Source organism: Sciurus vulgaris (genome assembly GCF_902686455.1).
Source record: "Sciurus vulgaris genome assembly, chromosome: 11".
Lineage (NCBI taxonomy): Eukaryota > Metazoa > Chordata > Mammalia > Rodentia > Sciuridae > Sciurus > Sciurus vulgaris.
In genome coordinates, this window is record NC_136472.1 from 41,364,862 (window position 1) to 41,378,944 (window position 14,083).

The 14,083-nt window shown below is 33.7% G+C and overlaps 1 protein-coding gene across 1 annotated transcript in view; it reads left to right on the top strand.

Annotated features, from left to right (window-relative positions):
- Positions 1-14,083, top strand: part of DCDC1 (doublecortin domain containing 1) — a gene marked incomplete at its 5' end in the record, with an annotated part of 513,039 nt that overhangs the window by 279,490 nt on the left and 219,466 nt on the right. Inside the window, 1 exon segment of the mRNA XM_079105478.1 lies at positions 10,164-10,224. Coding sequence (XP_078961604.1) covers positions 10,164-10,224 — 61 coding nt within the window.

The window sequence follows — 14,083 nt, forward strand, 5'->3', positions numbered from 1 at the left end:
GGAGGGGTGGGGGGAAGGGAAAAAAATAACAGAATGAATCAAACAACATTGCTCTATGTAAATTTATGATTACACAAATGGTATGCCTTTACGCCATGTACAAACAGAGAAACAACATGTATCCCATTTGTTTACAATAAAAAAAATAAATAAATAAATAAATAAATAAATAAATTGCCACAGAAACCAAAAAAAAAAAAAAAAAAGAAACCTCTTCTAGTGAAAATAACTTTAAAAAACTAAGGCAAAAAAACCCTCGGATACTCACAAACTGAAAGAATTCATCACCTGTAGATCTTTACTACAAGCAGTGTAAAAGGAATCCCTTCAAGCAGAAGAAAAATGATACTAGATAGAAATAAAGAACACTAGAAAGAGTAACTACATGGGCAACATAGCAATGTTATTATTATTTAAGCCTCTTTAAAATGTAATTGATTGTTTAAAGCAAATATTAATAATGATATATTGTGGAAATAAAAATATGTGTAAAATGTGAAATGCGTAATGAAAATAGCACAAATACCAATAGGAAAGAAGTGGAAGAAGATTCTTTTATCATTTGTCAACTGTAAGTCAACTTACATTTGAAGATGTATAACCACTGAAGCAACCACTAACATAGCATAATACAGTGTTTGACAAAGAGGCCAAAAAAGTAGATAAAATGAAATAATTAAAAATGATCTAGAAATAGATAGATGAAAAAGGGAACAAAACTAGAAAGAAATTAAATAAAGACAGTAGATTCAAACCACCTATATTAATAATCATATTAAAAATATATCATCTAACCATCCCATTTGCCTTGGCATTGTAAATAAAGGATTAAATTAGATGAAAAAACAAGACCCATTTGTTTGTACTTATGAGAATCCCTCTTTAAATATAAAGATAAAATTGGTTAAATGTAAATGCATAGAATGATCTATACAATGATGAAATTTACCCAAAGAAAGTTAGAATAGTTATCTTAATATCAGACAAAGCAAACTTAAATAAAGTGAATATTATTAGTGATAGAAGTTCATTTCATAATGACTAAGGTTCTAATTCATGAGGAGAACATAACAATTTAAGTATTTGCTCCCCCTAATCATGCATCTTCAAAATACATGAAGTGAAAGCTGGTATAACTGCAAGGAAAAGAAGAAAAACCTTGAGCTTGTGAGAAATAACAGTATCTCATTTAAATAATTAATAGAACAAGTAGAAATAAATCAGTAAGGATCTAGAAGAATGGCACAATGTCAATCAACTTGACTTAATTATTATTTATGAAATTGCAAAACAATAGCAGAAAACATTCAAGTGGACAGCATATGAACCCAAAGTAAGCCATATTCTGACCCTGAAATAAATCTTAATAAAGTTAACAGAACTCAAGTACTACAGAGTATATTCTTTGTCTATAATGAATAAATTTAAAATTTTTTAAGTTAAAAATCAATAGCAGAATCTTTCTGGAAAACCCCCAAATATTTGATCATTAAGAAAACACATTTCTAAATAAAACATGAATCAAAGAAGATGTCAAAGTATTTTGAACTAAATGAAAATGAAAACATAGCATATTAAAATTTGTAAGATGCTACTGAAGAAGTTTTCAGCGGGAAGTTTATATGAATGCACACATAAGAAGAAAAATGGGAGGTGTAACTTAGTAGGAGGATGAGTTCTTAGCGTACTCAGAGCCCTGTTTCTATCCTCAGTACCACAGGAGGGGCAGTCAGAAGGTCTAATCATATCCAGAAAGAAAAAAAAATAGAGAGAATAATGAAAGTCAGAGTCGAAATAAATGAAAAACAGAAAAATCAATGAAATTAAGATAAAAGAAACTTCTTGCTAGACTGTTGAGGAAGCAAAGAGGATACAAATTAACATTTTCAGGAATGAGAGAGATGATATCACAGTTATTAAAGGGATAACAAAGGAATATTTTGAACAACTATATGCCAATTCATTTCTCAACTTCCATGATAAAGATCAATTTATTTAAAGGGTGCAAAATACCAGTGCCTTCTCAAGAAGAAATAGGATTGTGGAACCAACCTAGATGTCCTTCAATTGATGAATGGATAAAGAAACTGTGGTATATATATACAATGGAATATTACTCAGCTATAAAGAACAATGAAATTATGGCATTTGTAGGCAAATGGATGACATTGGAGAATATCATGCTAAGTGAGATAAGCCAATCTCAAAAAACCAAAGGACAAATAATCTTGCTGATAAGCGGATGATGACATATAATGGGGGGTGGGAGGGGGGCGAGAATGGAGGAAGGAGGGACTGTATAGAGAGAAAAGAGGGGTGGGAGGGGTGGGGGGGAAGGAAAAAAATAACAGAATGAATCAAATACCTTTACCCTATGTAAATGTATGATTACACAAATGGTATGCAGTTACTCCATGTACAAACAGAAACAACATGTATCCCATTTGTTTACAATCAAAGTAAATTTAAAAAACAAAAAGAAGAAGAAATAGGTAACCTGATTAGTCCTATCTCTTAAAGAAAATGAATTTTTAGTAAAAACTTTTTCACATAGAAAACTTCAGGCCCAGCTGGCTTCACTAGATTCATTCTGAAATTCTCCAGATTTTAGGACAAATGATACTAATTCTACACAACCTTATCCAGAAAACAGAAGAAGAAATACTTCCCAACTGATTCTAGGAGTCCAACATTACTCAGATAACAAAAACTATACAAAGATATTATAGTAAAAGAAAAGAACAGTTCATGAATATAAATGCCAAAAAAAAGCTTCACAAAATTTTGGAAAATTAAATTCAACAATATATAAAAAGATATACAGGGTGGAATTTATCCCAGGAATGCAAGACTGGTTTACTAATAATTAACTCAAAACATTAAACTGTAAGTTATTTTAGATGACAATGTAGGAAATGATACTATGGCTTTGCATTAGGCAAAATTCACTTTGATAAAACAAAAGCATGATCCACAAAATATGGATTGGTAAGTTGGACTTTTTCAAAAGTAGAATTTCTGTTCCTTAAAAGACAGTGTTAAAAGAATGAAAAGAAGTCACAGACAAACTAAAGATACTTGCAAAGCACTCAAAAACCTCATGATTATATGGGCAGATAAATGATTTCAACAAGTACTTCTTTTAGTTTTTTTAAATTGGTACATACTAAATAAGCAGTATATTAATAAAGCCACTATACAGTTGGCATATAAAAAGATGATCATCATTATTAATATTTAGGGGGATGCAAAATAAACCTACAATGAAGTATCATTACTATCTATTAGAATGTCTAATGTTTAAAAGACTGTCCATACCAAGAACTATGAGAATGTGGAACAAGTGGAGCTCTCATCGTGCGTAGTTGGCAAAAATATAAAAGGTTTAGTCACTTTGGAAAACAGTTTTCATTTTCCTAAAATATTAAACATTTATCTACCTTGTAACCCAACCATTCTACTCCTAGAAATTTACTCAATGAAAATGAAAATATATGTTCATTCAAAGACGAATACATGAATGTTCATAGAAACTTTATTTCCAAAAACGGAAGGAACTAGAAACAACCTAAACGTCCATCCATAGGTGAATAACTAAGCAAATTGTGGTATATGTATACACTAAAATATTATCCAGCAATGAAAAGGAAAATGTTCTTGGTGCATTCAGTGATAGGAATCAGTCTCAAAGTAACTATGCGGAAGGAGAGGAGAAAAACCAAAAAAGTGCATGTTGTTTGATTCCATTTAGAAAATGCTAACTAATTTAGAGTAACAGTATGAAGATCTCTGATTGCCTGGAGATAGAAAAGTGGGGAAGGACCAGAGGGAGAGATTAAATAGAAGCACAAAAAAACTGGTAGTGATATTTTTGGGTGATGGATAAGGATATATTTATTATCCTTATGCTTTCACAGGTATCTAAATATTTTAAAACTCATCAATTTTATTCTTTAAATATGTGTCTCAGTTGTGCAACTGCCATATTCTACACCAACTATTTTCCAAAAGAAAACTGTTCTAAAAAGACTAAGAAATGACCAAGAAACAAAAGCTGAAAATGATGAGTAGGAAATGACTGAGTGGTTACTTTAGAGGAAGATGGTGAAAGAAAGCCTTTCTCAGTGGGGGAGCCGATCAATGGCCAAGGTCAAAAATGGCAGGTGTTTGCAATATTATAGCTCGATGGACATGCTTACCATGCCCAGGGTCCTCATGAGACATACTGCATACTGAAAGTAGTGCAGTGTTTCTTTCTTTCTTTTCTTTTCCTTTTCTTTCTTTCTTTTTTTTTTTTTTTTCTTCTTTCTGTACCAGGGATTGGACCCAGAGGTGCATAACCGTGAGGCACTTAACCATTGAGACACAACCCCAGCCCTTAAAAATTTTTAGAACATTTTAAAAATTTTGAGACAGGATCTCACTGACTTGCTTAGGGCCTTGCTAAATTGCTGGCTTAGAACTCATAATCCTCCTGCCTCAGCCTCCTGAGGCCCTGGGATTATAGGCAGGTGCCACCATGTGTGTCTATGCAACATTTATTTAGCTAAGTTCGTTTTAGCCTCTTGAATTCTCTTTCCCACACTGGTCAGGATGGTCAGAGAATTAAGTGGGGCTGAAGCTCGAGATTTTAATATCCTTGTTGCCTATAGGAGAGAGAACTTGAGCAAAGAAAGAGATGACAATTTTAAAAAAAAGTGTATTAAGTGTGAAAATCTCTATTTCCAAGAAATGATCTTGTTTAATCTAGAGAAGAAGGAAAGAAGGTTGGAGAGAGATAGGATAAGTGAAGGGGGAGATTCCCTATGTAAATGAAGAGTATTTGTTTTTATATTAACGCAAATTCCTTTAACTGAGAAGTAAAATCTATTGCAGGGTGTAGGTGAAATAGCAGAACATTTGGAAAAATAAAGCTTTTCATCATTAAGTTGTTGTTCATTTCTTTAAAAAAGCAGTAAGGACCAAGATTTTTAAAGCTTGCCTCATTTTTGGTTAAATACTTTCAAATGCATTTATCTTTTCTAGAGTCTGACATTTTTTAAGGTAACCATATTTTATTATAAATAACAATAAATATCCTCATGTGACAGCAACTTCTAAAGACAAAAAATTTTCCCCTTTTCCTAAGTAGTATAATATGATTTTAACAAAAGCTATGAATCAGGACATAGCCTTTTATATGCAAAAATAACACAACTAGCACTTAAAGTAGCAACCTGATAACTACAAAGAGTATTGTAAACATATCATGCCTCATTAGTTCAGTTATGTCTCATTTGATGTTAGTCATCTTATTCAATATAGCAAGTACGTGCACATATTTTCCCTTTAATTTTTTTCTGTTCTGTGTATCTGACCATCAGTGGAGGAAAGGCAAGCCTACAATGTCATTGCCGAGTAACCAGAACAATCATAAAAATTATTTAAAAATCATTCTTTTCAAAAGATATTTTGAACATTTTACAGATAAGTCAGTAGAATCAAACTTATTTTTTAAACTACCACTTCATCTTGATATTGGTTAATATTTAAGGAATGAGAACAGGGTACAGTTGCAGGTCTGTAATCCCAGCGGGGGGCTGAGGCAGGAGGACAGACTCAGCAATTTAGTGAGACCCTCAGCAATTCAGTGAGACACTGTCTCCAAATAAAAAGTAAAAATAACTGGGGATGAAGCTCAGTGGTAAAGCACCTCTGGGTTCAATCCCCACTATATTAAAAAAAAAGTAAGGAATGGGAGTGTTGTAGGATATGATATGTCTTCATGGTCTTTAGTGTTGGAGGTGTAGTTTATAGAGGTTAAAAACTGATGACCCATAGATTTTGTTTGGTCTGGACATTCTTTCAATTTTTAGTTGTAAACCTATAGAAATACTGTTCACATAAAAAAAGTTACTTCTTGAAGAATGAGTAGCACCAGGGGCTGGGATTGTAGCTCAGTGGTAGAGCACTTGCCTGGTATGTGTGAGGCACTGGGTTTGATTTTCAGCACTGCATATAAATAAAATAAAGGTCCATTTACAAGTTAAAAAAAAAAAAGAACGAGTAGCACTGGACTTGCATTCCCTCATGACACCAGCAGGGCAAGAACTGAGTGATTTTGATGGGACATGTTTTCTTTAGGTAGCTGTTTTCTACACTCCCTGTAGTAGTGTTCACACAAACTAGCCTGTTTCAGACATCATGAATTGCAATTACATGTCTGAATTATAAAGACTTTTAAATTTTCAACTCCTACATGTAGAATCAATGGACTAATAGAACTGCTGAAGGACACCTGTTTTCTACCTATTTTTACATTATGGTCTTCCTACATAAAAATAAACACAGGACTGACTTTTCTATTGTAAAGACAATCCGTAAAAGAGATTTCAGACTCTCATGGAACCCTGTCCAATTTTAAACAATATTTACTGTCTTTTTTTTTTCAATACTACGCTTTAAGTTGTGGCTTTCTGTTCCCACTTTTTTTTTCCCACTAAGTCTAGCTGGAAATTGAGTGATAACTGGCTAGCATTTCTCAGACTGGGTTAAACAGACATATTGCTTTAAGGATACCTCTAAATATAACCAACACGTAGTACAGTTGTATAAAGCTATGTAGTAGCAAACAGAAGTAACATTCACACAGATAGATAACACCATTATAAATGTCAATGTCAAATAGAAAATTGTCTATGTGTAATTTTATAGTACATGGATTTCTGAATGCAACCTCATATCTCTGTTCTTAATACATTACGAATCCTTAAAGGGGAAATCCTTTTTCCTTGTCTTCAATGTGGTTTCTACTTTTGATCCAGGTAGCATGGTTGGATACCTCAGCCATTTGAAGCTGTCTGGGAAAATGGAATTGTAGTCATAAAACATGATGACAATTTTCTTTACAATCCACTAGGGAATGAGCATTAGCCTATAAAATTTTCCCCCAGTTGAACTGTGGCCATGGGTGCCCTTTTGCCTCTTTGTCTGATAAATAGAATATTTCAAAGAATACATACATATATATGTATGTATATACATGTGTATATTTTTTAGATTCCCAACAGATTCTATATCTAGGCAGCTCTTATTTATGCTATCTATTTAGACATGTATATGCATGCTCAATGGGGTTACAATTAGCAAGCTTCACAGGACAGGTAGTCCCCCCCCAACCCCCCACAGTTCCCTCACCTGTAAAATGACAGCATGAAATGAAATAGTCTTGGAAGTCATATGCTTTCAGAAAAAGGACCCTGAAGAGCATCTACTTCAGACCTTTCCTTAATAGTAGTGGTGGTAGCCACATGTGACGGTATACATCTGAAATCCCAGCTACTCCAGAGACTAAGGCAGGTGGATTGCAAGTTTGAGGCCAGTCTGGACAATTTAGTGAGATCCTGTCTCAAAAAAATAAACAAGACTAGGGATGTAGTACATTGTTAGAGTGCCTCTGGTTTCAATCTCCAGTACTATACTACCAAAAAAAAAAAAAAAAAGTCAGATCCAGGGCTAGAACTTAGGTCTCTTGATCCTTAGTTCAGGTTATGTCATGATATTTATAATTGATTCTTGGGTAGAATACTACTTCATTTTTCTCTTCTTATTGATGTTATTTTAATTTTGCTTTCATTTTTTAAAAAATCATTTTTAGTTTGCTGCTTATTGGCCAAAAGGAGAAAAATACCTGACATTTTTAAATTAGTTTCATATGAGAATAAGTGTATCTTGAATCAAAATTTGATTTTTTTAACATAAAAAATCTTAAAAATAAACAGATATACTTTTGTGTGTAGAGATTTTATTTTTTAAAGAAGTTATTTAACATTATGATAACTTCTCATCCTGTGTACTATGGCATTACTTGTTTTTTAACTTGGTAAAATTTAAAGGTAGCATGTATTAATATAAATAAAATTCCCAAAGGAATACTACTTACTGTTAAGTTACCAGGGTTAATCAATGACATAAAACTGCATATTTTTAGAAACATTTCCTAGGCAAATATTTGCTAGAACAGAATTGAAGCTGTGATAAAATGTGACAAATACTTGGAAACTTATATTTCTTCCATAATTATTTCTTACCTTCTTAAAAAGGTGTAACATGTTCTTTGGTACCATAAATCCTCTAACCAACCATATTTTAAAACACTTATTATAATGACTTTATTATTAATTTTTAGTATAGTAACATTCTGACATTTTTTTCAAAAATGTTTTTAATCTCATATGCCAGGCACTGTGATTGACTTTGAGGACACACATGGTCTCTGCCCTTACAAAGTTGCCCATTTGTATACATTTTCCTGTTGTATTTATTATTATTGGGAAAAGATGCTATAAATTTAGAAAGTCAAAATTGAAATCAATATAATTTATTCTTAAGCCAATACTATAATCCAACTAAAAGACAAAATTTTGGATTTTGGATGTCTTATTGTTTGAAAAAACTCATTTTCCATTTCATCTCGAAGAAATATACTCATGATAATTTATGCAACAGGAGGGATTGCCTATGGGAAATAAAGTTGCAATGAGTTATACCTCTTATACATTGTGTGATTAAATTTTATTTCAACCCAACACATTTCCATCAAAGATTTTTAGCAATCACTCTTAATTTTTTAATAGAGTATAGTTGGGATTGACAACCTTAAAAGACTACTGTGCTTACTATTCTTCATTTAGTGGTTGAAAATTTTTTTTCAGTGCTGAGGATTGAACCCAGGGTCTTGTGCAGACAAGCGCTTTATCAACTGAGCTATACCCCCAGTCCTAGTGGTTGAAATATTAACATTCCAAATACCTCTGAAGAAACTGATATGATATGAAACTATGTAGTGGTAATTTTAACACCATTGTATTAAAACATTTTTGGTAATTTTAATATGTATTAAGTTTCTGAGGTGTTATGTCAAATTATAATCAATGAGACTAAAATGTTGGTACAATTTTCAATCTTCAAGTTACACACAAAAATCTCGTGATATACTTTTCCAATCTATTTGAGATGTTAGTATGCTGAAATTATTTCTGGATAATTCCTATTGCTCTGATTTTGACAAGTTCATTGTACTTCTCTGCATCTTATCTTATTCACCTACGAAAGGAGTACTAGGCCAGGAGAGCCCCCCCAGGATCTATGTATTATTTCACAATTTTGAATACCTGGACTTTTATTTCCTTGCTGCTTTCATCATTCTAGTTCAGTGGTTTCTAAAGTCTGGTTGATAGACCACATGCATCTAAATTCCCCCAAGCTCCCATGATGAGGATCACTTGCAACATCTGTTAACATATGTTTCTGGGTATCCAAACCTTCAGAATGAAATCTCTGAGGACAGAGATCTGGAGACCTACATTGTTATCCAGCACCCATTTCAATATGCCCATTAACTCTTCACATTTGATTATATAGACTGAATGTGGGTGAAGACTGATGTGTACTGAACCAGTTTTGGATTGCTGCTTTTATATGTTATGCCCAGATCAAATAGCATCTTCTTTTAGAATTGAGCATTACCTGACACCTCTTATTCTCAACCTTTGATGTTTCTGTCAAAACTCAGAGGCAGTAGTAAAAGTCTTGTTTAACATCCTGTTACAGCTAATTTGATTCATTTTGTCCTACCTTTGTAAAGTTTCTAAATATTAGTGATTGCATGATTAGTTAATTTAGGCATGATTGGCTTCATCACATTATAGATTTTTTTCCTAACTCAGGTTTAGCTCAGGAAATATATTCCTTAATAAAATACTCTAGACATTTCAGAAGTGGCTGCCTGAGGTTCCTAATCTTTCATGGAATCTTTTCTAAGCCACATTTTAAATTCTTATACCTAATTAAGCTCCTCTCTTTTTGTCTCACAAAGGATCTTTGGGGAAGGGGGAGAATTTTCTGTAATATTGTTATTGATTATTCTCTAAGACTCTTAATCACTGTTGTCATTGGTAACACACATACATGCACACACATACTATTTGGGGTACCACAGCATTGCACTATAGCAGAGAAATTGGTTGTCTTAGGGAATGGCTGTAGCTGCTGAGAGAGCTGTGAAGATTGGTAGTGTGGGCTGTCCTCCTGCTAGGCAATATGGAAATGATAATTTTATTTGAAGCCTATAAGTATTCCTGTGTGGAAAAAGACTCAATCTCTAAATTACATTCTCATTACAGACATAAAGGAGATGAATCTCAGAAGTGGGTGTTTGGAACTGATGGCTGTATTTATTCTAAGGTAAGGACTTCATAATTTACAACTTTTATTCCAAAGCTTTTGCTTCCAGATTTCTATAATATGCACTATTTTTTAATTTTATATTTTATTGATGCATTATTATTATACACAATAGTGGCATTCATTATGCCATATTTGTTCATGCACATAATATAATTTGATCAATCTTATTTCCCAGTCATGGTTACTGGTTCCCTTTCCTTCCCTGCCCCAATCCACTTGCTGTACTCTACTATCTCCCTTCTATTATTATTATTGTTGTTCTTGTTGTTATTTTAGTTATTACATTATAATTATATGTGTAAGTGGTATTCATTGTATTCTCTTCATACATGGACATAGCATGATGGTAGATTTCATTTCCGAGTAAAACAGAATGAGAGAAAACATTCAATCTTTTACTTCCTGGGTATAGTTTATTTCATTTAGCATGGTGTTCTCCATTTCCATCCATTTACTAGCAAATGTCACAGTTGCATTCTTCTTACTGGCTGAATAAAACTCCAGTGTATTGTTCGAGGAAAGAAAATTTCAGACCAATATCCTTAATGAATATCGACGCAAAAATTCTCAACAAAATTTTAGCAAATCGCATGCAAAAGTATATTAAAAAGACAGTGCACCACGATCAAGTGGGTTTTATCCCAGGGATGCAAGGTTGGTTCAACAATCCGGAAATCAACAAATGTCATCCACCATATCAACAGACTAAAAGTTAAGAATCACATGATTATTTCAATAGATGCAGAAAAAGCATTCGATAAAATACAGCATCCCTTCATGCTCAAAACACTAGAAAAAATTGGGGTAGTGGGAACATTCCTTAACGTTGTAAAGGCCATCTATGCTAAACCCATGGCCAATATCATTCTAAATGGTGAAAAACTGAAAGCATTCCTCCTAAAAACTGGAACAAGGCAGGGATATCCTCTTTCACCACTTCTATTCAACATTGTTCTTGAGACTCTAGCCAGAGCAATTAGACAAACCAAAGAAATTAAAGGGATACGAATAGGAAAAGAAGAACTCAAACTATCCCTATTTGCTGATGACATGATTATGTATTTAGAGGAACCTGGAAATTCCACCAGAAAACTCTTAGAACTCATAAGTGAATTCAGTAAAGTAGCAGGTTACAAGATCAATGTCCATAAATCCAACGCATTTTTATACATAAGTGATGAATCTTCAGAAAGAGAAATTTGGAAAACTATCCCATTCATAATAGCCTCGAAAAAAAAAATACTTGAGAATCAATCTCACAAAAGAGGTGAAAGACCTCTACAATGAGAACTACAGAACACTAAAGAAAGAAATTAAAGAAAACCTTAGAAGATGGAAAAATCTCCCATGTTCTTGGATAGGCAGAATTAATATTGTCAAAATGGCCATACTACCAAAAGTGCTATACACATTCAATGCAATTCCAATTAAAATCCCAATGATGTACCTTACAGAAATAGAGCAAGCAATTATGAAATTCATCTGGAAGAATAAGAAACCCAGAATAGCTACAGCAATCCTCAGTAGAAAGAGCGAAGCAGGGGGTATCACAATACCGGACCTTCAACTCTATTACAAAGCAATAGTAACAAAAACGGCATGGTATTGGTACCAAAATAGACAGGTTGATCAATGGTACAGAATAGAGGACACGGACACAAACCCAAATAAATACAATTTTCTCATACTAGACAAAGGTGCCAAAAATATGCAATGGAGAAAAGATAGCCTCTTCAACAAATGGTGCTGGGAAAACTGGAAAACCATATGCAACAGAATGAAATTAAATCCCTATCTCTCACCCTGCACAAAACTCAACTCAAAATGGATCAAGGACCTCAGAATCAGACCAGAGACCCTGCATCTTATAGAAGAAAAAGTAGGTAGGTCCAAACCTTCAACTTGTTGGCTTAGAATCAGACTTCCTTAACAGGAGTCCCATAGGCCAAGAAATAAAAGCAAGAATCAACAACTGGGATAGATTCAAACGAAAAAGCTTTCTCTCAGCAAAGGAAACTATCAGTAATGTGAAGAGAGAGCCTACAGAGTGGGAGAATATCTTTGCCACTCATACTTCAGATAGAGCGCTAATTTCCAGAATCTATAAAGAACTCAAAAAACTCTACACCAAGAATACAAATAATCCAGTCAACAACTGGGCTAAGGAAATGAATAGACACTTCACAGAAGATGTACAAGCAATCAACAGATATATGAAAAAATGTTCAACATCTCTAGTAATAAGAGAAATGCAAATCAAAACTACCCTAAGATTCCATCTCACCCCAATTAGAATGGCAATGATCAAGAACACAAGCAACAATAGGTGTTGGCGAGGATGTGGGGAAAAAGGTACACTCACACATTGCTGTTGGGGTTGCAAATTAGTGCAGCCACTCTGGAAAGCATTATGGAGATTCCTCAGAAAGCTTGGAATGGAACCACCATTTGACCCAGCTATCCCACTCCCTGGCCTATACCCAAAGGATTTAAAATCAGCATACTACAGAGATACAGCCACATCAATGTTCATAGCTGCTCAATTCACCATAGCCAGATTGTGGAACCAACCTAGATGCCCTTCAGTTAATGAATGGATAAAGAAACTGTGGCATATATATACAATGGAATATTACTCTGCCATGAAGAATGATAAAATTATGGCATTTGCAGGCAAATGGATGAAATTGGAGGATATCATGCTAAGTGAGATAAGCCAATCTCAAAAAACTAAAGGATGAATGATCTTGCTGATAAGCGGATAAGGACATACAATGGGGGGTAGGAGGGGTTAACGTTAGGGTTAGGGTTAGGCTTAGGGTTAGGGATAAGGTGGGTGGTAAGAATGGAAGAAGAAAGGACTGTATAGAGGGAAAAGAGGGGTGGGAGGCGTGGGGGGGAAGGGAAAAAATAACAGAATGAATCAAACAACATCGCCCTGTGTAAATTTATGATTACACAAATGGTATGCCTTGACTCCATGTACAAATAGAGAAACAACATGTATCCCACTTGTTTAAAAAAAAAAAAACCAAAAACCTCCAGTGTATATATGTATCAGTTTTTCTTAATACATTCATTTGTTGATGGACACCTAAACTGGTATCATAACTTGGCTAAACATATATTATTATAATATGTTGATTTCAGTTATTTTGGATAAATATCAAGGAATGGGGTAACTCTATCATACAGTAGTTTCATTTCTGATCTTTTGAGGAATATCCCTATGCTTTCCAAAGTAATTGTATCAATTTGCAGTCCCACCAACAATGTATAAGTGTACCTTTAATCCATGTCCTGGCCAGCAATTATTGTTATTATATTAAAAAATTTTAGTTGTAGATGGACACAATACCTTTATATTATTTATTTTTATATGATCCTGAGGATCAAATCCAGTGCCTCACCCATGCGAGGCAACCACTGAGTTACAACCCCAGCCTGTTATTTGAATTTTTGATGACTGCCATTCTAACTGGAGTGAGATGAAATCTCAGTGGAGTTTTGATTTGTATTTCTCTGACTGCTAAGGATATTGAATGTTTTTCATGTATTTGAAACCAGGCTAGGACAGCAGTATGTTAATCAGTATGTACTGGAGTACTATTTAAAGTTTTTGAAGTGGTAATGATGTGATCAAAGATGTGTTTTGTTAAAGTTTATCTTCTGGTAGTGGAAAGTGGATTAGAATGAGAAGAATGCAGTGAATCCAAAAGACTGATGGACTTTGAACAGAATAAAGGATTAAGATATTGGAGGTCAATTTAGGGTGATGTACTGCTGCAGTAGAAAGAAGGAAAAGTTGAAAGATTAGGCTGTTGACTCTCTATGAGAAAAAATTAGCATTCCAGAT